Source organism: Malus domestica, chromosome 04 (assembly GCF_042453785.1).
Source record: "Malus domestica chromosome 04, GDT2T_hap1".
Taxonomy (NCBI): Eukaryota; Viridiplantae; Streptophyta; class Magnoliopsida; order Rosales; family Rosaceae; genus Malus; species Malus domestica.
Window position 1 is genome coordinate 21,328,754 of NC_091664.1, and position 22,588 is coordinate 21,351,341.

General features: G+C 39.6%; 3 protein-coding genes across 9 annotated transcripts; all 3 read right to left on the reverse strand.

Moving 5' to 3' along the window:
• Window positions 1–149: 149 nt before the first annotated feature.
• Window positions 150–2,071, reverse strand: LOC103419332 (protein FAR-RED ELONGATED HYPOCOTYL 1-like). Of its 4 annotated transcripts, none has more exons than XM_070820615.1 (4): window positions 1,782–1,996; window positions 1,483–1,574; window positions 439–1,049; window positions 150–315 (listed from the first exon to the last, which is right to left on the reverse strand). In XM_070820615.1, the coding sequence occupies exons 3-4, from the start codon at window positions 1,037–1,039 to the stop codon at window positions 236–238; spliced, it is 681 nt and encodes a 226-aa protein (XP_070676716.1). In that variant the 5' UTR covers window positions 1,040–1,049; window positions 1,483–1,574; window positions 1,782–1,996; the 3' UTR covers window positions 150–235. The 4 variants fall into 4 exon arrangements, with proteins under 4 accessions (XP_070676716.1, XP_028957025.1, XP_028957024.1 ...); XM_029101192.2 differs by having other exon boundaries at window positions 1,815–1,955; XM_029101191.2 differs by lacking the exon at window positions 1,483–1,574 and having other exon boundaries at window positions 1,815–2,071.
• A 9,814-nt stretch (window positions 2,072–11,885) lies between these two features.
• LOC103433433 (probable protein S-acyltransferase 16) lies at window positions 11,886–16,731 on the reverse strand. 4 transcript variants are annotated; one of them, XM_008371698.4, is made up of 7 exons: window positions 16,215–16,731; window positions 13,753–13,845; window positions 13,572–13,673; window positions 13,227–13,304; window positions 13,048–13,146; window positions 12,842–12,937; window positions 11,886–12,533 (listed from the first exon to the last, which is right to left on the reverse strand). In XM_008371698.4, the coding sequence occupies exons 1-7, from the start codon at window positions 16,683–16,685 to the stop codon at window positions 12,420–12,422; spliced, it is 1,053 nt and encodes a 350-aa protein (XP_008369920.2). In that variant the 5' UTR covers window positions 16,686–16,731; the 3' UTR covers window positions 11,886–12,419. The 4 variants fall into 4 exon arrangements, with proteins under 4 accessions (XP_008369920.2, XP_070676717.1, XP_008369919.2 ...); XM_070820616.1 differs by having other exon boundaries at window positions 11,886–12,765; XM_008371697.4 differs by having other exon boundaries at window positions 13,048–13,152.
• Window positions 16,732–17,393: 662 nt separating this feature from the next.
• LOC103433435 (laccase-17-like) lies at window positions 17,394–20,382 on the reverse strand. The gene is made up of 6 exons (XM_029101194.2): window positions 20,197–20,382; window positions 19,802–19,953; window positions 19,470–19,714; window positions 19,108–19,236; window positions 18,044–19,012; window positions 17,394–17,734 (listed from the first exon to the last, which is right to left on the reverse strand). The coding sequence occupies exons 1-6, from the start codon at window positions 20,326–20,328 to the stop codon at window positions 17,604–17,606; spliced, it is 1,758 nt and encodes a 585-aa protein (XP_028957027.1). The 5' UTR covers window positions 20,329–20,382; the 3' UTR covers window positions 17,394–17,603.
• Window positions 20,383–22,588: the final 2,206 nt, after the last annotated feature.

A 22,588-nucleotide genomic window follows, 5' to 3' on the forward strand; every position in this document is an offset into this window, starting at 1 on the left:
TGCATCGAGGTTTTTTTTGTATAAAATCCCACTCATTGGATCGCACATGCGGGTAAGTTGGAGGCCGATCATCCTTGTAAATATCTTATCGTTTATTTGAAAAAAGAGTTGGGGCTCCCTAGTGTGCGAGAACCAAAACTCTTTCAAGATTAATCCTGGTCAACATATTTTATATATATATATATTTTTTTTTTTTTAAATACAGATTTATTGCTCCACATTGGAGCAATGAGTTCTACAGCATTAGCGAGGAAAAATACTGCTCGAATTCTTGATCAATGGTTGGCTTCCTGCTGCTGCCTGCTGATTGACCCTCTGCAAACACGACGACGAAAATTCTATGCCGATCAGTAAATGGTAAAAACAAAGATAAATTCCACATGTAAAGGCAAACAGAAATTCCTTAAACAGAAACTTTCAATAGGACACCTGAATTACCTTGGTTCACACTCCATCTTCCGGATGAAAGTACATATGTGTTCGGCTTCAAACCGTTGGGGTAGATGAGATCTTCGCAACCTGTGTCCATACATTCCTCAATGCAGTCATCTCCGTGTTCTGCGAAAATGTAATCCATCCGGTTTCCAAATTCCTGGATGTGTTCTTCAAGATTCTGAAATTCTTGTATTTTGTCGTGTGGATGCATAGGTTGATGGTCTCCATTCACATATTTTAGTTCATCTGCACTATGGCTGATGCCTTTCCCTGATGAAGTGGAAGGCCTATCGTATTGGCATGTCTGTGCATACACGGGCCCGACTTTAGAATCACCATAAACCGACGTTGCATAACCAGAATCTCGGGCGAAACTATTGCTGCCTCCTCCAGATTCAGGTTCAGACCTGTCATCCAGGGATGCCCCGTCTATCTTGCTGTTCAGTGTCTGTTTTTGCATATTCTTTATTTCAAGGTTTCCATCAAACATGGAGACGGATTCATCAGATGGAAATACTCGTGCCCAGCACCTGTGCTTTGGTGGTGGCAAGCCTAATTGCTCCTCGTGAAATTTTCTTTTCTTCATCGGACTTATAACATTCATGACAGGGAAGCTGTTTAAGACATTAATAGCAGAACAAAGATGAGAAAAGCTGCAATTACCAATAAAACTTGGACAATCAGAACTAGCAGCTATTTCAAGTTTCCTAGATTTTTGACAAGAAAACAAAAAGAGGGATTAGGTCAACATGGGGCCTCTTTAGGACTGCTTCTGGAAAAAAAAAGGCTTTCTGACAACCAAAAACTTTACTGACTACATTCGACTGAAAAACTTAAAAAAGCTTCAGGATCATAGAAGCACTTTCTGAAGAAACACCAGCAAGATTCTGGATTTCTACTCGTTTTTTATGCATGATCTACTAAAAGCACTTCTAGCAAAAGTGGTTATAAGCATATGTGCTTCTTAAAGAAGAAGTCCCAAACAGGCCTCCCATTGAGTATCATCTAAAATAAAGTGGAATATTGCTCCAATAAAAAATATTCAACCTTGAGTTTGAATCATTGACCAAGGGCTGGTTTGCTGAGCTCAGGGAAGCAACAATTGGACATTGAATTCATCTCTACCTCAAAATTGCCTCCTTTAAACCCAAAAAATAATCCCAAAAATGACAATTAATTAACAACACGCTCTAAATTTGGCTACTTGCAGCTGAACTCAGCAGTAACAATTAATCCGCTCGTCAAATTTAGCTACTTGATTAAGTCAAACAGTTAACAAACAAAGAGCTAGTGATCTGAAAAAATGATTAAAAAAAAAGATTAAAAAAGGTTGAAAGTAAGCACACCTAAAAAACAAAAAGAAACCCAGAAACCAAAACCTGTGGATCTCAGATGGGTTCTCTTTGAATCCTTCCATCTCCATGTCGATCTAGAGAAACGAACTGGACGAGCTAACTCAACTCAGCTCAACTCAGTGAGACGAAGGAAAATAATACAGATTGGGCTCCGAGGATTGCTACCTGCAATGCGTACGGGAGAGAAACATGGATATTCCTCTCCCTGTCTCTGTCTCACTCAACGGTTACAAGGTAGCGCGTGTTCTGCAGGCAAGGAGATTTAGTCTTGCGCGTGTTACGGTTTGCATGGGAGCCGCGTGGTGGATGATGAGTCGGATAGAGCCATTGCGAGTCCACGTGGTTTGGCGCGAAGATCCTTGGTTCAATCAGCGACCCATCAAGTTGGCACAGAGTCGAATGTACACAAACGCATCATTTTTTTATACCAGTTTTAACAAAACATTCTAGTACTGCTCATTTTTTCACAAAAATGACATTTGTACTTTAAAAAGTAACTTCTGGTACTATTCACTTACAACACATTTTTTTCATTTTGATTAAAATTCAAAGTTTTTAAATTTTTTTCATTAGTTTTTTTTTTATTCGAATCACCATTTGAAAGCAAAAATCTATTGCATACACCCAGTGGCGGAGTCTTTGTATCTGATCGCTGTAAACAACTAAAGCAAACTAAATTGCAATCTCATCCTCTACTTCTTCTATTTTCTTTTATTATATTTGTCTTTCATTTTCTTTTTTCTTGTATGCGACTCTATTGTGTACATCATGTACTCGATGAAATACTTTAGTTGAAAAACCTTGACTATCTTTAACATTACTACATAGTATCTTACAAAAAGTAGTAATTGTCAACATATGTTGGCACAAACTTTTGAATAATGTTGACTAGAATTAACATGTGCCTACTAAGTGCTTGACGAAATGGCCTAATGATGCTTTTTTCGATGATGTTATAACCCTATTATTTGAAAATTCTGGCTACAACCCTGCATATACTTAACATAAAAACAAAGATTTTTCAGTGTGCTTAAAACACGGCCCAATACACCAAGTGTAACAATACAATTGGTTGAAAACTTAGAAAAAAAATTTCTAAATATTGTATTATGACTAAGGTTTTAAAAGATGCTAGGTGCTAGTTGGGCGGCGGGCTGGGGCCTAGCGCCTAGACGGGGTCTAGGCTAATTAAGTGGATTTAACTAAATCTATTATATTTTGTATAAATAAGTATCTATTTATACTTAAAATATATATAATTTCATCATAAACTACAAAAATAGAATGACATATATATATAATGAGCTATTGGAACATGATGAAAACATAGGGAACAAACATATAATGTGTGTTAATTCAAGTTTCAACAAGTCTCTTACAATTTATTGGAAAAAATAAAATGTAAAATAAAAGTTATCTATTTTTTGTCTAAGTGAGTCAGTGCCTAGACGGGTTTGGGTGGGTTAGGCGGGTGCCTAGCGGTCTAGGTAGGCACCTCATCAAGTCTAGGTGTCAATTTTCAAACGCTTAGGTATTATTCGAGGCGGTGGCCAGCCGCCTAGCGACACTTAGGCAGGAATTTTTAGAATAGTGATTATGACACTGGTATATTGGGTCGTGTTCCTGGTACACTGAAAAATTTCTCCACAAAAGTGAGCGTCACTTTAATGTCACTTACCACTGGTCTTTAAAATATCATTATCAGTGAAAATATTGATATGCAAATTTATGCATATACCAATAGATATCAATATTGATATCAGTTGTCTTCGATCGAAATAATGAAAATTTGCTTAAAAACGTGAAAATTTAAAATGAAACTTTAGAGAATATCTGTTGACCCTAGAAACTACCAAGTCTACGTGGCACGCAAGCCGAGTAATCTATAAGCTAACTACGTCCTTCGGTGAATGCGGGGTGTGCCAACTCGTGGGCCGAGCTCGACCGAGGAGTAAGTTTGTTGATGTTGCGTTGGGTGCGCGGCTGACTTCTGCGTCTTGCGATTGCGACCGAGGAAGGAACACGTCTCGGCCTTTTGGGTTCTCGAACCTGAAGACAAGGCTACTATTCTTACAAAGTTCACAAATCGTCATCGTCGGATTCGGTCACAGTGATGTTATTCATCAGAGTAAACTCACGCCGAATCGACACCAAAGTATAGGGACACAAATACTCAAAGCGAATATAGGTCTTAATAGTGAACGTGGTTCGGCCGTCTGAATGCCGAACTCTAAATCCCACTTGAGAGTATCCAATCATAAAACAACTCGGTGTGCAATGCGCCGAGCTCAGTAAACTGTAACACCTCACTTCGCCGAGAAGGCTAATGAGATGACCTCAATCAATAAGGATTCGAAAATCCTTCTCAACCGAGACTTGGATAGGTAACCAACCGTCCTCGCCGCAGTGCTGTTGATGCCAACGGAAGATGCTGCGAGATCGGCTGATTCTACGACGACAGAGCTATCTATGCCGACTTAAGATATCACCGGTTGCTTTCACAATGCTGTTGATGCCAACGGAAGATGTGTTAGCGAAAAGAGAAAATAAAAAATCTCAAAGTTGTTGAGAGAGTTTGCGCAGGGTAGTTGTGTGTTGAATAGGAGGTCCTTTTCTCGTTGCCATTGCCTCTATATTTATAGGACTGAGGTACTTGCTTGGCACAGCTTAATAATTAAGTAGAGTTCATCTGCAACTCAAACTAGTACAGCTGATCCGTGCCATAGACTAAGGCCTATCCCCTTTTTAGGCTTGATATCACGTCACCACAAATAAACAAGTTTATCTCCATAAAATAAACAAGTTTATATCCATGCAATCACTTCACCAATCAAATCCATCATGTATGTTTCCCCCATGAAGACCACATGCCTGCATGACAATTCCTTCATCAGCTTAAACTCTGAAAAGCAATTGATGAAATTCACCACCATATCCCAAGACAAAGCCACGTGCTTCAACCTTGTCCATAAATTCAAAGTCCATTCGAATTGTACCACCCACATCCATATTAAGAATAGAACTTAGGCTTTGAGAATAATTTGCCACGCAGGAGATTGCATGCACTTGATCTCATGAATATTAAATTCATTTTTAATTATCACCATATAGATAATAACCTGTTCAGACTTCAATCCCATTAGTAGCTCCCAAGTGACGTCATAATATCATCATGTTCTGCATACTTCATTATCTGAAGCTGTGTGTATTTATCTCAAATAAGAAAAGTGTCAAGATAATTCATTATTAAAGATAATTATTATGATTAAAAATCATAATATTATCCTAACAACAAAATTATCCTAACTTTTCTATCTGACGGTGTGGAGCTATGCTTACTCAACGGCCTCGATTACTTGGGCCGATGATGTAAAATCGGGTCCAAACAATATCATATGACAGTTTGTCAATATTTAACATATATGTCGAAATATCAACGAAATTTGTCGATTTTAGTTGAAAAGAGTTTCTCCGATAGGGGTGAAGTCTCCATATTCTTTTCTGTTTTTTATGATATTTCCACTGAAATATCGACCATATCGAGAAAATTTCAAAGGCTGCTTACTAGTCATTCTTAGTGTTACAAATGTTTTAGTTTTCATTAATTTTAAATTGTTAAATTTGATTTTCTATTTTCTATATCAGATTTTTTATTTGAATTTTAAAATTGTTAAATTTAAAAGTAAAGCAAAACTAAAAAATCACGAAGATAAATTAAGTTAAATAAGATTCAAAGCAGCGATGCCAAAAACTTTATATTAAAGAAAAATTACACAAAAAATTATTTATATTTTTTTTATTGGAGCTTTTATTTGCACTCATAAAAGTCAGCCTTCACTCATTCAATTAATCTTCCCTTATAACAAACAATAATGAAAGTGGGATGCTAGGTATGAGTTACTTTGCGGGGTAAAATGTAAAATAAATTGTACATGTTGTTGTACAACTTTTCCCTTCGATAACTATATGTACGTATAAAGCTCATTTGGTGTATGAAATTGGCATACGATAGATCATTTGTAATATTGAAGGTGTGGTTGAATGGTTTCTCATTTTAAAAGGATCGGAATAGGATTAAGATGCGAAGTAAACTGATCTCTTTAAATCCTTTCATTTTGGGAGGATTGAAATTGATAAGTTTTTGACTGAGCAATCTATCATATCGTTTGACCCGTATGAATACCGAACCCCATCTTAGTTGGTCCATATCAACCAGATTGCTCGAGTTTGCTTTCACAGTGAGTTGAATGAAGTTTGTTGATTATTGAATCTATGCGAATAGTCCTACCTAGGCCCATACCTTCATTTTGCTTGTAGTGATTGGTTTAAGGTAGAATTTTGCCGATGTCAATCCTTTTTATTCGATTTATTCACAATGACTTTCTTTCTATTACTTCGCATTTGTCTGATCGTATACATTCTCTGCCATGCTTCCTCAATCATTATGAAAGGCGGAAATTATAAAATTATGCATTCCAAGTTGGTCACAATTGTTTTCAAGAGTGTGATATCCACACACCCTATTTTACTTCTCACATACTCTTCTAATTTTCGACTGTCAGATCGAATTAATTAAAGAAGATCAACAACAACAACAACAACAAAGCCTTTTCCCACTAAGTGGGGTCGGCTATATGAATCCTAGAACGCCATTGCGCTCGGTTTTGTGTCATGTCCTCCGTTAGATCCAAGTACTCTAAGTCTTTTCTTAGAGTCTCTTCCAAAGTTTTCCTAGGTCTTCCTCTACCCCTTCGGCCCTGAACCTCTGTCCCGTAGTCACATCTTCGAACCGGAGCGTCAGTCGGCCTTCTTTGCACATGTCCAAATCACCGGAGCCGATTTTCTCTCATCTTACCTACAATTTCGGCTACTCCTACTTTACCTCGGATATCCTCATTCCCAATCTTATCCTTTCTCGTGTGCCCACACATCCCACGAAGCATCCTCATCTCCGCTACACCCATTTTGTGTACTTGTTGATGCTTCACCACCCAACATTTTATGCCATACAACATCGCTGGCCTTATTGCCGTCCTATAAAATTTTCCCTTGAGCTTCAGTGGCCTACGACGGTCACACAACACGCCAGATGCACTCTTTCCATCCAGCTCGTATTCTATGGTTGAAATCTCCATCTAATTCTCCGTTCTCTTGCAAGATAGATCCTAGGTAGCGAAAACGGTCGTTTTTTTGTGATCTTCGCTAGATGTCTCCGGTCATTAGTGTGGATAAGTATATAAATGGATAGAGATAGGAAAGCAAACACAAGATGTACGTGGTTCACCCAAATTGGCTACGTCCACGGAATAGAAGAGTTCTCATTAATTGTGAAGGGTTTACAGAAGTACATAGGTTCAAGCTCTCCTTTAGTGAGTACAAGTGAATGATTTAGTACAAATGACATTAGGAAATATTGTGGGAGAATGATCTCGTAATCACGAAACTTCTAAGTATCGAAGTGTGGTGTCGTCTTAACTTGCCTTATCTGTCTCATAGGTAGATAAGGCATCTTCTCTGGAAGTACTCTTCCTCCATCCAGGGGTGGTATCTTTAACTGGTGGAGATGCACAAGGTAATGTATCAATTTCACTTGAACCTTACTTGTAGTTTCAGGCTTGGTCAAGCGCGATACAAACCATGTAGTAGGAGTCCCCCAAGTCGCCGAGCTAGGGGGTCTGCTGAAAGAGGTGACAGACAAGGTAAGAAATCAGAGCTCCGATTGATTGTTCACCTTCTCCCCATCTTGCAGCAGCATGAAGGATAAAGAGAAGAAAAATGAGAAGAGATGATATGAGATACTTTTGCTTTTGAAGAAGTAACTTTCCACAGGCTTATTCTTGAACTGAGCTGGAGGGTTTTCTGGTTTCCTCCAGAGTATAAGGCCGACTGAAGAATTTGAGGGTCAAAACAAGTCCATCAAATCTAGAGTACGTTCCACCCTGCTGATATGGGATACTTTTGCTTTTGACAGAGTAATGGATGTATCGGCACGTGTGCTGTTACGCTTGTCTCCACATGCTTCCTTGTATCCTTCGCACTTGCCCTATCTGTTCCTCAAGCAGATGCGGAATCTTCCCTAGAAACATAAGATGTTGAGGATGAGTACTCGAGAGCAATGCCAGGTAAGTAATCAGGTAAGGGGTTCCAGGCAGTCAGTTCCTGGCTGGAAGCTTGATTCCAAGTGCTGACTGATTGCTCTCTTTCTCCTTGTCTTGCAGGTAAAAACAAGGCCAAAAGAAAAGACAGGGAAAAAGCATGATATGGGATACTCTTGCTTTTAACCCTGATGATATGAGATATTCTTGCTCTAGTATAGCTTGTTTGCAGAGGTATTATCGGGGGGAAAGAAAGCTGAATATTTCGAAAGGCTTCGTTGGGAGTGCCCTCTCAGATATGATGAAGGGTTGAGCATTTTTGCAGGTCTGCCTGTCCGTTGGGGATGGAGGTCGACATATATAGGAGTCTCCCTAACAACAAGTAGTAATGCTATTCCTTTACCCTGCTTGGTCATAGCACGGTAGTGGGAGCTGCCAGTTTCACCTGTTTTAACTCTGTCAGAGCACTTTGAAAAAGTGGTCTGTGGTATCTGGCTCTCGAGATTCGGAGAACGATGCCTCTTCGATTTTTGAGAAAGCAATCATGATGGGGGTCTGACTCTCGAGATTCGGAGAGCAGTGTCTCTTCGATTTTTGAGGAAGTAATCATGTTGGGAGTCTGGCTCTCGAGATTCGGAGGGCGGTGCCTCTTCGATTTTGGAGCAAGCAATCTTGTTGGGAGTGTTGTCTCGAATGTGAGTAAAGGTTGGGCATGTTTACTAGTCTACCTTGCCACGAAGCACAAAGGTTGACACACAGGGACTTTCCAATTATCCAGCAATGGTACTGTTCCTTTACCCTCTCTTCGATTTTGAGAAAGTAGTCATGTTGGGAGTCTGGCTCTCGAGATTCGGAGGACGGTGCCTCTTCGATTTTGGAGCAAGCAATCTTGTTAGGAGTGTTTTCTCGAATGTGAGTAAAGGTTGGGCATGTTTGCTAGTCTACCTTGCCACGAAGCACAGAGGTTGACACACAGGGACTTTCCAATTATCCAGCAGTGGTACTGTTCCTTTACCCTTGTGGGTAATAATATGGTAGCTAGACCTTCAAAATTTATATGTCTAAACTTTGTTAGTGCTGTTTCTTTGCTATTCTTTTACCTTTCTTGGTCAGAGCGATGTAGTGGAAGCTGCAAGCTTCACGTGCTCAACTTTGGCAGAGAACTTTGGCAAAGTTATCTGTGGTACCCATGAGTTATTGTTGCGTGTGGGAAGTGGGTGATTGAACAGTAAGATTCATGTGCTTTCTACTTCACCAGAAGTCTTCGACAGAATGCCCATAATTTCTGTAAAGCTGAGTGTGCGTGTGACAGGTGCTGACAAGGCTGGAAAAGTAGGTACCTCTTTGGTTTCTGAGATCGGCCCTCGTGGTCTCTGAGCAGCCCAGCTTTTGAGAAAGCGAGCGCCTCTTCGATTGATTCGGAGAACGATGCCTCATCGATTTTTTAGAAAGCAATCATGCTGGGGGTCTGGCTCTCGAGATTCGGGGAGCAGTGTCTCTTCGATTTTTGAGAAAGTAATCATGTTGGGAGTCTAGCTCTCGAGATTCGGAGGGCGGTGCCTCTTCGATTTTGGAGCAAGCAATCTTGTTGGGAGTGTTTTCTCGAATGTGAGTAAAGGTTGGGCATGTTTGCTAGTCTACCTTGCCACGAAGCACAAAGGTTGACACACAGGGACTTTCCAATTATCCAGCAATGGTACTGTTCCTTTACCCTCTCTTCGATTTTTAAGAAAGTAGTCATGTTGGGAGTCTGGCTCTCGAGATTCGAAGGACGGTGCCTCTTCGATTTTGGAGCAAGCAATCTTATTGGGAGTGTTTTCTCGAATGTGAGTAAAGGTTGGGCATGTTTGCTAGTCTACCTTGCCACGAAGCACAGAGGTTGACACACAGGGACTTTCCAATTATCCAGCAGTGGTACTGTTCCTTTACCCTTGTGGGTAATAATATGGTAGCTAGACCTTCAAAATTTATGGGTCTAAACTTTGTTAGTGCTGTTTCTTTGCTATTCTTTTACCCTTCTTGGTCAGAGCGATGTAGTGGGAGCTGCAAGCTTCACGTGCTCAACTTTGGCAGAGAACTTTGGCAAAGTTATCTGTGGTACCCATGAGCTATTGTTGCGTGTGGGAAGTGGGTGATTGAACAGTAAGATTCATGTGTTTTCTACCTCCCCAGAAGTCTTTGACAGAATGCCCATAATTTCCGCAAAGCTGAGTGTGCGTGTGACAGGTGCTGACAAGGCTGGAAAAGTAGGTGCCTCTTCGATTTCTGAGATCGGCCCTCGTGGTCTCTGGGGAGCCTAGCTTTTGAGAAAGCGAGCGCCTCTTCGATTTCTGAGATCGACCTTCGTGGTCTTTGAGCAGCCCAACTTTTGAGAAAGCAAACGCCTTTTCGATTTCTGAGATCAACCCTCGTAATCTCTAAGCAGCCCAGCTTTTGAGAAAGCAAACGCCTCTTCGATTTCTGAGCAGGCGCCTCTTCGATTTCTGAAGCTCCGTCGAGTGCAGATTTTTATAGGGGCTGGCATTAAGTTCCAAAGCACACTTGAATCTCCACCAGTAGAAGCTTCATTCTTGCACTTCTAGGATCTTGATTTGTCCGACCTCTTCTCTCTTCAACACCTTTGAAAATGTCTGGCCCCTCCGACCGTCGTTTTGACTTGAACCTTGTTGAAGAGGCAGCCCCGCCTTCTCCAGACAACATATGGCGCCCATCCTTCGTCTCCCCTACTGGTCCTCTTACCGTTGGGGATTCCGTGATGAAGAATGATATGACCGCTGCGGTGGTGGCCAGGAACCTTCTCACTCCCAAAGATAACAGACTACTTTCCAAACGGTCTGATGAGTTAACTGTTAAGGATTCGCTGGCTCTCAGTGTTCAGTGTGCAGGTTCTGTATCTAATATGGCCCAACGCCTATTTGCTCGAACCCGCCAAGTTGAATCATTGGCGGCTGAAGTGATGAGTCTCAAACAGGAGATTAGAGGGCTCAAGCATGAGAATAAACAGTTGCACCGGCTCGCACATGACTATGCTACAAACATGAAAAGGAAGCTTGACCAGATGAAGGAAACTGATGGTCAGGTTTTACTTGATCATCAGAGATTTGTGGGTTTGTTCCAAAGGCATTTATTGCCTTCGTCTTCTGGGACTGTACCGCGTAATGAAGCTCCAAATGATCAACCTCTGATGCCTCCTCCTTCTAGGGTTCTGTCCAGTACTGAGGCTCCAAATGATCCCCCTCCGGTGCCTTCTCTTTCTGGGGCTCTACCGACTGCTGAGACTTCTCCTAAGCAACCTTTGTGAATGCTCCCTCTTGTGTGTTTATTTTGACTCATGTATATGTACATATTTGTAGCTTATCGGGGATATCAATAAATAAGCTTTCCTTCATTTCAACGTATTGTGTTAAATACACCAAAGCCTTCTTCGCTAAGTTCTTTGAATTTTCTTTTGTTGAAGCTTGTATGTTGAAGCTTTCTGAGTGGAGCATGTAGGTTGGGGTAGTGTTCCCTTAATTTCCCGAGTGAGGAAAACTTCTCGGTTGGAGACTTGGAAAATCCAAGTCACTGAGTGGGATCGGCTACATGAATCTTAGAACGCCATTGTGCTCGATCCTGTGTCATGTCCTTCGTTAGATCCAAGTACTCTAAGTCTTTTCTTAGAGTCTCTTCCAAAGTTTTCCTAGGTCTTCCTCTACCCCTTCGGCCCTGAACCTCTGTCCCATAGTCGCATCTTCTAATCGGAGCGTCAGTAGGCCTTCTTTGCACATGTCCAAACCACCGTAACCGATTTTCTCTCATCTTTCCTTCAATTTCGGCTACTCCTACTTTACCCCGGATATAATTTGGGGTATGTGAATAGCACATCCCTTGTTTTCGTTTCTTCCTTTTAACATACCTTACTTATAGCGGATCATCCATCGCCATCCAATCTAGACACCAAACGAACCCAAAAAAGCAACTACGGAATTAAAAATGCTAGCAATTTCAATTGAACAAAGGATTTTCAGTAAAAGAAGAAAAAGTGAACCACCATTTCTCTTATTTCTTTAACGTTACAAAGGATTACAATTCTTCCAAGTTACACAAACACCCCGCTGTCTCTACAAAAGCTGCCCTGGCTGGTAAAAGCTGGGATGCTGATTCTCCCCTCTGTACAAAACCCTATCAACTGAAGACCATGCTGTAAAACTGTAAAACAATGGTTCAAAGTAACTACCCGACGACAAGCGAAAAAACAAACTCACATCCTGCGCCTAGTTTCTCAGAGACCGATTAGTTTCGGCTATTGACAAGGACCCTATAATAAATTGTTTCCCCTAAAATCGTTTCGTTGAAACAAACAGTTTCAGGAACTCCTAGACCATGAATTCCATTAGTAGGGGACAAGGAAAAGTCCTTTTGCTTCTTTTGGAGCGACTCGTAGGGAACACTGGAAAAGGACTGCCAGACATCATCACAAGACAGGTCCGTCCAACCCGACCACACTGGTAAGTCTTGTGAGAATGAAAATCAAGATCATGAACCCGGGAAAAATTCATTCTGACATTGATGCTCCAGAAGGGTAATCATAGGCGGTACGAAAGCGAAGTCCGGATCCAATATGTCCCGATGTGGGGAATGCCCAACTGCAGATATTTGGTCCCAGTACCTACAGCAGTCAAATATGATTTGAATGTAATCGATTTGTAAAATAAAGTAAAAATCACAATCTACCATAAGACCGAAAGGTAGATTCAGATTGCACCGTTGGTGCTTCAATTTGCATTGGTCACACTTCTGGCCTTGTAGACAATCATTCTAGTTTCTAGCTTTTAGGTTGAACAGAGCAGAGAAGCTCTATAGGCTAAATACGATCCGAGTTGCCACTAGAGAAGCTAAAACTTTAAACCACGAAAACAACATTAATGAAGAGTTTACATAGTTTTAACCACCAAATAAAAGTGGGAGGGAAAATACCGTTGTCAAATTTTCATAGGCACCACGATCATATGGATGGGAATATATTTGCCCTCCTTTCTCTGCAAGCCACATACCTCTCACTCCTTCATGGTACTGCCAGAAAGAAGGAAAAATAAGTGCTATGAAATAGCGGTCCAGATATCTAAATCAGATTTGCCGCCAAAAAAAGAACAATAATATACAACTTGTTAATTCCTAATAACCTCAATTGTGGTCTTGTTTTGCAAAGTGAGGTAGATATGCCAACCTAAAAGAACACTCAGCGCCACACATAAGGGAACTAGCAACAGCCCAGAAATGACCTGAAACTTGAAAAGAGAAAAATGATAAGCAAGCTGTCTTGTATCCAAGTATCAAACATAAACCCAACACTTAACCTTACATATGCAGTTTGAAAAGAGTCTCCAGTTTCCTGGTCTTCTTTTTCGGGATCATAAGTTAGGCTACCGACGAGCAAAACCTGAAAGTTTAACCGCAGATCCAATGTTAAACAGGATGAAATAAATAAAGGAAAAGAAAGAAAATTATATCTTAAGCGTTGACCATCTTTTCACTACAAAGAGAGTCACCTTCTATGGCTACAAAACTAATGTATGATCAAAAGGAAACAGGCATATTTTCTACATGAAGAAAGGAAAACAAAATTCCCAGCGGTCGATGCATACAATTACAGCAGTCAGGAAAAAAATGCCAATGTCAAATTGGGTTTAGTAACTCAATAACTTACCAGGGAATAGAGGCATGCTATTACAGCATACACAACAAAGATGAAAAAGACCTTATAGTTTGCATGGCCAACGCAGTTATTAATCCATATGCAATGATGATCCTTTACAACCAAGAGGCAGCACGTTAACACATTATCCAGGAAATACAAGGCGTCAAAGAATAAGATGGATAAAGCATACCATGCGCAAAACACATCTTTTGCATACACGACAATGATGTGCACGAGCTGGCTTATAGTGAGAACACTTTTGGCAATATCTTAAATCCCCTCCCTGCAAAATCATTCACCCAACAATTATCTAAAACTCAAAGACTCCCACTTTCTATAATATATCCTGCAGCCTGCTCCAAGTAAAGAGCCATTGCATCTACGTTTATTTCTCTTTTTTAAATAACAATATTAAAAATAACTTTGGATAGCCGATTCAGATGAAACCTTTATCAAACAAAATAGAAAGAAGGCAATATACTAACATTCCCAGTTTCTTTCCACATGATACAGAACCTAACTTATAAATCTAAAGGAGTGAAATGCAAGAACAGTAAGCTCTTATCAAAACATTTAATAATATTGTTTTAGAAACACTTCAAAAGCTCAATGTCAGGGGGAATAAAACTCAACCATCCACTTATTGTGTTCTAATTGATTCTTAATTGTGGTGCCCTTCTTTCATTGCAAGGCAAGAAGTGTGTTTCTAAAATATTAGGTTTTGTTAGGATTTTGGCTTGTCAAAGTTAATGACCTATTGCCAGATACATCAAAGAGCAAGACCCAGAGGGAATCAGAATTATAACAAGTTTGATGTCTTTTTCTCTCAAGTATAATCTTATCAAGAGTTTGTATGTGAAAAGCCTTTTACAAAAGAAAGATATTAACCCAGGGCCTACCTCCTCCTCAACCCACCCCATCCTATGTCATCTTAGCTAATGCCTAAGAATTACTGATCGTAAGAATACAATCAGGCACAAGTACATGTGGCAACATAACAATGCTCTAGCTTTAAAACAGCATAATATCCAGAATAAAATAACAATTAAGTTTGGACGTTTCGTTCACCCAATAGGGAGATCACACCAAACATCTTGACGTCCAGTAATGCTATTTCTACCTATGAGAATTGGCATTTTATGCGACAAACTGCAGGTTAAAATTAAAAAATGAACCTTGGTGGATAAATCGGTTAGAGTTTCCAGATATAGATTTTCCATTTGATGCATGCACATCTATACAAAGATCACACCCCATGAGTATCAGTGCTCGAGCATACTGGGAAACATGTAAGTAAAGGAAAGTTGGCATTTTCTGCAAAAACTGACTGATTAGGTGATGCCGCTAAGTTTGAATAACAAAATCTGGGAGGTCTGGATTTAGAGAGGCGGTTAGTTTTCCAAATATAGATTTGCCATTGCTTTCGGTGCGGTACACAAAGATCATAGCCTGCAAGTATCAGCATTGGGGCATACCGACAAACACGAGTTGGCCCCACTCAATCATGTGAGAACATTGTTTAGTTGTGAGGGCTACTGAACATTATGATACAAGAGGAATGGTAAATGAAAAAGGGCGTGAGGGCTACTGAACATTATGATACAAGAGGAATGGTAGATGAAAAAGGGCAAGCAAACCCTATTGGATTGGTTCTGGTTCCGGCTTACTTAACATTGTAGATTGATATAGGAGACCTAAGATCACGACATGCAATCGTAATCTTGTTTCTGAACTTTCCTTTTTGAAAATAAAAACTGAGGTTAGACAATGCCATTCAAAGATAGTAGAAACAACAAGTATTGGAAGTTGGAACCACATGTCCATCTCAGCTTAGCAATTATTAAAAGCACAGCTTTCACTAATATATGGAAATGCATTATAATTAATGACACTTCTATATAATTGCAATGACAATAGAAACCATGACATCGATTTACTGCAAAACACAAAGGGTGACTCAAAGCATGGAGCGTACACGCCAAGTTATCTACTTGCTCATTATCTACAAGTTCCTTGGCGTATTGGGCAGCTTCATTACAAGTTTAAAAGATCAAACATTTTTACTGTTTCAGGAACAACGGTTCATTCACTGTATATCAAAATTATATCTTTCCTTTTAAATCCATCCTAATTGTTATGATTCTTTTGCAAAAACAAAACTATGTAAGCAATTGTTACAAAGTTTTACTAAATCAGGATCAAAGTGACTCCATGACGTTACACGAATAGTAATACTACGAAGATGTTATTTTTCTAATTCCCCGACAACTCGAAATCAGCTCAGCTAAATTAAGCACCAATGCACCTACTATAAGCTCTTATATCATGATCTCCTCCATAGTTTCTACAATGTCTAACAAGTTAATCCAAACTAAAGCACCCTGCTTTCGATTTTCCGGCCAAAGAAATAAAGCCCTCTAATTTCCCAAAACATATTATTAACATAATCAAAATCAATTTACAATTTCACAATATATGCAAGAAAATTGGCTTCACCAATCGGTGGCTAATCTAACATCTAATCTAACAAAGTTTGACAAAAAAATAAATCATAAAATTCCAATTTTACAGAAATTATTGAAATGAGCAAGAGAAATCGATTCTACATAAGACGACACAGCTTTGAGATAGAAAACAGCACGAATTCGATACCTTGCGCTTGATCTCGTGCGTAGGGTTACCCGAATCTTCGACGTCGGGCATGTACGTGGAGGGAACCCGACCCGGATCCCTGAAGACGGAAGCCGAGTAATTGAAGACGCACATGACGGCCACGCCGGTGAAAACGACGGCGTTCATCAAACCCGGCGACGACATGAGACCGAACCAACGGTCTATGAAAATGAAGACCGTGGAGAAGTAAATGTATGCGATTGCCAAAACGACGACGGTTACGGGCAGGGAGAAGCCGAGGCTTCGCGTCATTGTGTCTGGAATATTCTCCGGCGGTGGCGGAGGGCCTGGAGGAGGCACCGGCGTCAAAACGACGGCGTCTCCCGCGGGTTGGGTGTCGTTTTCAGCTGGCAGAATGCGAGGATTTGGAGGTTGGTGAGTCGGTGACCGAGTTTGCAAAATCAAAGATGGTGCCGCCGGTCGTTTCTGATTTAAGGTATTACCCTTCATATTTTATATTTCTTACATATAAGTCCTCGATTAATATATCATTGGATCATTGATCAATTGTTTTTCTTTTTTAGGTAAATAAATGCTTTGTTAAACAAGCAAACAAACACAAAAGGGCCCACACTAACAAACAAGGAAACCATTACCAGACCACAAATTGGGTAATTAAGCAACAAATAGACTATTACCCAACCAACAATCTAAGGTTTTACAAAACTCCACTAAACCATACCAAACAGTAAGTGAGGTGCTAATAAGAAAAATCTGCTTTTGTTTGTAAAATAATAAAAACAAGTGACAGTATGACTGTTAAACTAAATAAATTTTTCAATAGTAACCTTGTCTTGCGTGGTGCTAATGTTTGTGCAAAAATATTGATACTCAATACACAAATGACGTTTTATCGCAGTAGCAGAAAGTAATCATGCATATGCGTTCTTGTGTGGATTCGATCCGCATTCATTTTCGTTCTTCCTAACAACTAACAATTCATTAATGCTATAGTTTGTTAAAAAAATCAAAACATTGCTTTGATCGAGTTTTACAATCGATCGCTCACACGCGGGGAGTGATTTCTGACCGTATATATTTGGAAGTCCCATATGAAGTTCCGATTGGTTTTAATTAAAAAATATTTGTAGGAGATGCATGAACGAAGTGTAAACTTGAGCTGGAAAGCATTCCAAAGTTCATGATTGAGACAAATACTGCTTAAAAAGAAAAGGAGATATTCTATTACATTTCGATATTACAATAATTGAATGGCCTTACAAGTCAAAAACCTAACCCAAATCCTTCCCAGGAAAGGAAACTACTACTAAACCATTAACGCTTTTCCACTAATCCCCTTTTTCTGGGGAGCAAATGGACAAAAAGAATGAAATGGAAACACAAGAAATCTATGAGCAAAGCGTGAAACTAACACTTGGGAAGATCGGACGGTGGAGGAGGAAGCTTTTGGTTGCGTCTCTTTCCATCCAAGACCACCCAAGCCATCTTCAAGCCCCAGCTGGTGTGCACTTCTAGGTGGCAATGCATGAACCAAACACCTATTTTGCATATCATCACGTACAAGAGAAGAAACAAATCAGATTGCTTAACCCTAATTCCATGCCAAATTTCTCACCAAGACTAAAGACATTTGATAACAAATGTTAAACCTTTATGAATCAAGTGACCAACTTGATTAACCTTGTCAACAAATAAAGAAGAAAAAAATCCGAAGAAAAGTGTGGGCTATGATGATATTGTGTCAATTTTATATTAATGAGGATTTACTGTGTTTGCTCGATATTTATAATCTAATAACGTAGCGTGTTGGTGAATCGATAGAAAAAGATTACGATATAAGCATTTACCTGGATTATCGGCGAGGAATCGAATGGCAACCCAGCCACCAGAAGGCACACCAACGGTGTTCCTCTCAGCAGGGTCAACAAGGTTGTACTTTTTAGGGTCATTTTTGGGATCAAAGTTCCCAGAACCCAAACCCAGCACAAAGAAATTAAACCCATGGAGGTGAAGTGGGTGGCTCTCCGCCCCAATAATGCTAGTGTCCTGCAAAACAACCTCCACAGTAGTGTTGAAAGGCAGCACCACCACCTTAGTTCCACTGCTCACGGCAATGTTGCTGGGTGGACTGCCTGTGTAGTTGAACTTGAATGCTGGGTTTGCAGGGAAATCTGTGGTGTACACACCTTTTGATTGGTTGAAGAAATGAGCTTGCAGAAGAGCTGTATTGGGTTGGACAAATGTCACGTTGTTAATGGCCGCTGCTAACCTAGTATTATTTGGTCCTTGGCATGCCTGATTTTTTGAGCATGGGAGAACTCCAAGCCCTACAGTGAAGAAGAAGTGCTTTTGAACAGTTTTCGGAACATTTGCTGCCGGGAATTTGGGATTGGCTAGGCTGAGAATTTTCTTGTTGTATTTCATGGAAAACAATGTGTCATTGAGCTTTGGAAGGACTGGTGTGAAAAGCTGCTTTTTCTTGTTCTTGTTGTTGGTTGAGGAAGAAGCAACTTCGTATTCTAGTAATCCTGTGGTTGTGGAGTTGTCAAAAGCAGCTGGGCCGGACACATAAGGCCGAGCTGCCATGACAAATTTGGCATTTGGGGACTTAGATTTGGTCCTCAGAAGCACATTTGTGGTCTGTCCTGGTGTGATTAAAACTGTTTGGGTTTTGAAAGGCTTCACATAAACTGCATCTGCTTCGACCACAGTGAGGGTGTGATTGGAAATGCTGAAGAAGAGCTCGTCGTTGAGCGCAGCATTGATCAACCGCAGCAGATATGTCCTCCGCGGCTTCACCTTGAGCTTGTATGTATCTAGTTCAAATATATTAAACATTGTTTATTTACAATACATAAAACTAATGCTCTAACTTTGAACTAGGAAATGTTGATTACTTATTAGCCAATACCTTTTGCTGAGCAGTTGTATAAAGGACCTGGAAGACCATTGATGGTATAGGCATCAGAAACATTTGGTCCCAACCCTGTTTGTAAGGCTTGACTGATGACTGTTTCTGTGTCTGCTTTCCACCATTCTCCTGCAATTCAATATAAATTTCAGAAATTCTTTGTGCATGGCATTAAAGAAGAATGGGCACACATCGATATTGTTGAAAATTTATCGATAACATGTCTAACATGTTTTGCTGCCAACAGTAATATCGACACGTTATCGATAACATCAATAATAAATAACATAAATATATACAAAACTAACGTATGTTCCATAGCCCGAGAATTTGGAGAAAATATTATAATCATGATGAATTACCGAAAATGATGGGAACTTCTTTGAAAGGTTGGGGGAAAGGATAAGGCACGTGTCTTTTAGGGAGGATGACAATAGGTCCATATACAGTTGCCCTAAGCCAGGAGATGTGGGCATGCCAAAACAATGTGCCTCTTTGACCAGTAATGGTGAAGTTATAGACATAACTCTGCCCTGTCTGAATTGGGCACTGTGTGATATAAGCTGGTCCATCTGCCCATCCACTCCTCATTTGCCTGACTCCATGCCTACGAATTTCTCCAAATTTCAAGCATTAAAGTTTGAAGTTTAAAAAACATTATCCAAACAACCAAAGCTAAGTAGAAGAATTGTACCAATGGAGGGTGAGATTGTGCTGAACATGGTTGACCACCTTGATCACAAGCCTGTCACCTTCCCTTGCGATGATACGAGGCCCCGGAAACTGCCCGTTGACAGTTACAATGCTCTTGGTTTGACAAAGCCTTGTCACATTTTGTAACTTGATCTGTGCAATGCAATAAACATGGACAATATTTTTTAAAGAGTAATATACAAAAGATAGAACGCACTTTTCAACAAAAAATTAAATTAGAGGGGCACTAAACATGTCATAAGCCGTATATAATTCACCGTATAGTAATCATTTATTATCTATTTAACGTTCCTCTAGTTCTTTTCTAATTAAAACTTTGACACCGGTTCAATTTATACATGTAATATTATAAATGAAGTGCGCGTAATTACATACATTGAACTTGTAATGCCTAGTAAATCTAGCATGTTTTGCAAATGCAGGCTCAGGAAACATGCACAAAAATGCACAAACTGCAAAGAAGATGGCCATTGAGAAGGCTATTGATGAAGGAAGATTAAAACCCATCTCTCTGATCTCACTGATCACTCAATCTGCTGAATTGTTTTCAAATGCTGATGCAAGAAAGATTAAAATAATCAAGCATTTTATAGGGTTTTTTAATTAATGAAAGTCAGTGAGATTTGGTTGCAGTTGCCTTCAGCAACAAATTTCATGTTCAAAATCAGACAAGACTAGAGTAGATAGAGCTGTTGGTTAAGTTTTACTTTAGAGTGCTGCTAAAGCCAGATAATTATGGTTATAATAATTGATTAATATCTCCCTAACAGTATCACATGGTGTTCCTGTAAAGCCCCTTTCACTTTACAATCTTAATTTAAAAGATACATGCTACTTACGTGGGTATTTATGTCAAATTAAGATGAAAGCAAATAGCAATGACTGTCGTTTTTGGTAGAAGATAAAATAACTGATTGATCTGAGAAAATATGGGGCTTCAATGGCATGGTTTCTTGGTAGACTTCAACCTCCTACCGTTGATGCTTACTAGTAAAGAAAAAGGGAAGGTGTTAACGCCATCTTGTTGGGCTGTCGTTTGTTATATATTTATCCTTACAATCCTAACAGCCTTGATGTTAATGTTTTTGTATTATAATATTAATCCTTTCAAAGTCTCCTTTCAGAAAATTCACATCCGGTTTTGCCACCAAGCCAACAATTGAAATTAATCATCCACAGGAAACTAAATATCAATTGATTAAGAGCAGTTTCCCTTGACGTGGATTCATCCCTCCTCAAATGTCGCTTGTATATATATATATATATATATATATATATATAAAACATAAATGAAAGCAGAACGCTCTTTTCACAATAATTGGTTATGTGACCAACATGTGATAGGATAATGTGATTTGTGTGCACTCAGTGTTTGCAACAAAACTTTAAATGGGTAATTTTGTTTTGGGGAAACAATAATTATATACCATATCCAGGCTCTCTCATATCCATGTTTGATCATTTTCGTTGTTTTTACTTGATGTATTCAATCCGATGACCATAAATAATGAGGGGTCAATGAGAAACTAAAATAGTTTAACAGAATCACCTTCTTTTTTCTAGCTAGTAGGATTGCAACTCGGGTGGGGTGTATGGTAAATTCAATCCTAACAGTCATTTACAATTCAGAACTGGATATGGACTTTGGTTTCATTGAGCCGAAAAAAAATATGAATCCAACCTAACTCAGGGTGAATTTAGGTTAATACCAGTAGGGTCCGGGTTTACTAGAACATCAGCAATGAAAGACAAATAACATTAGGTTGATGAGATACAATGTAGTGAAGCAAGATTAGTTCTTAGATTTCGTAGCCCATGTTTGAAAATTAGAGTGAGGTTGCTGACATACCACTCCGTGAGTTTTGCTCTCATTTGCATGAAAGAACAAAAAAGAATGGTTCGTTTAGATAAATCTCAATCGTTCACTCGTGAAAAAAATAAATATTAAGAGGGAGGCCTTCATTACTAGAAACTTGAAAAACGATCCGTAACAAAGAAAAGTCACGGATGTACGAGGCCCATGAGATTAACCACAGTGGAGTCACAGATCACGTCCTTATCCTCCTCATTTTTTGGATTTCAGCTCTGCTTACAAGAAATTAGTGACATGTTTTATTTTTTTTTCCCCAAAGAAATTAATGAGATGTTTTCCACATGGAATTGATCTATTGAAACTTGAAAAATTGATGATTAATCTGCAATGCTCGGGCCAGACGGAGATTGGCCCTCGAGTGCAAAGGCAGAAGCGAACTTGACTGCAAGACCCACCAGCCGAGCAAGGACGAAAGTCAGTCTTACGTATATAACAAGAACAAGAAAAGGTTCACCAAAGAATAATAAAAATGGGCACAACAGAACTGAACTCGAAGTAGTACGCGCTTGCTCTTCCTTCACCATGGTCTAGCTGATCATTCATGGACCTGCAGGGGTATAGTCACCATGGGAGCACAGCTAATGGGAACAAGTGCATGCCGTTTATACCTTCCGCACCAAACCTTGACCACGATCCCCTACTGATATTCCACATGACAATGTCTCCGTCATAATTAACTCTTAAGATACAAATTATCCTCATCATTTGGATCGAAAGCTACAATCTCAAGTTCATCATCTGGGAAAAAATTGGGGTGCAGAAAATAACGCGGCGTCTGTTTCATACACGATTTGTGAGCTTCTCTCTCTTCAGTGTGATCACAATTTCTCCACGTCCTGAAGTTAGTTTTGTTAATAGTGTTTAATGAAAATATGGCATAAACTGAAATATAGG

Coding starts and splice junctions, on each gene's coding strand:
- LOC103433435 (XM_029101194.2), bottom strand. CDS start 20,328: ATGGGTTTTAATCTTCCTTCATCAATAGCCTTCTCAATGGCCATCTTC. Junction 19,237..19,469: donor AGAAGTTCCCATCATTTTCG/GTAATTCATCAT, acceptor ATTGAATTGCAG/GAGAATGGTGGAAAGCAGAC. Junction 19,013..19,107: donor ATACAACTGCTCAGCAAAAG/GTATTGGCTAAT, acceptor TATTTGAACTAG/ATACATACAAGCTCAAGGTG.
- LOC103419332 (XM_029101190.2), bottom strand. CDS start 1,858: ATGGAGATGGAAGGATTCAAAGAGAACCCATCTGAGATCCACAGGTTT. Junction 1,050..1,781: donor GGTTTCTTTTTGTTTTTTAG/GTGTGCTTACTT, acceptor TGTCTTAAACAG/CTTCCCTGTCATGAATGTTA. Junction 316..438: donor AAGATGGAGTGTGAACCAAG/GTAATTCAGGTG, acceptor TCGTGTTTGCAG/AGGGTCAATCAGCAGGCAGC.
- LOC103433433 (XM_008371697.4), bottom strand. CDS start 16,685: ATGAAGGGTAATACCTTAAATCAGAAACGACCGGCGGCACCATCTTTG. Junction 13,846..16,214: donor CGCACGAGATCAAGCGCAAG/GTATCGAATTCG, acceptor ATGATTTTGCAG/GGAGGGGATTTAAGATATTG. Junction 13,305..13,571: donor TAGCATGCCTCTATTCCCTG/GTAAGTTATTGA, acceptor TTAAACTTTCAG/GTTTTGCTCGTCGGTAGCCT.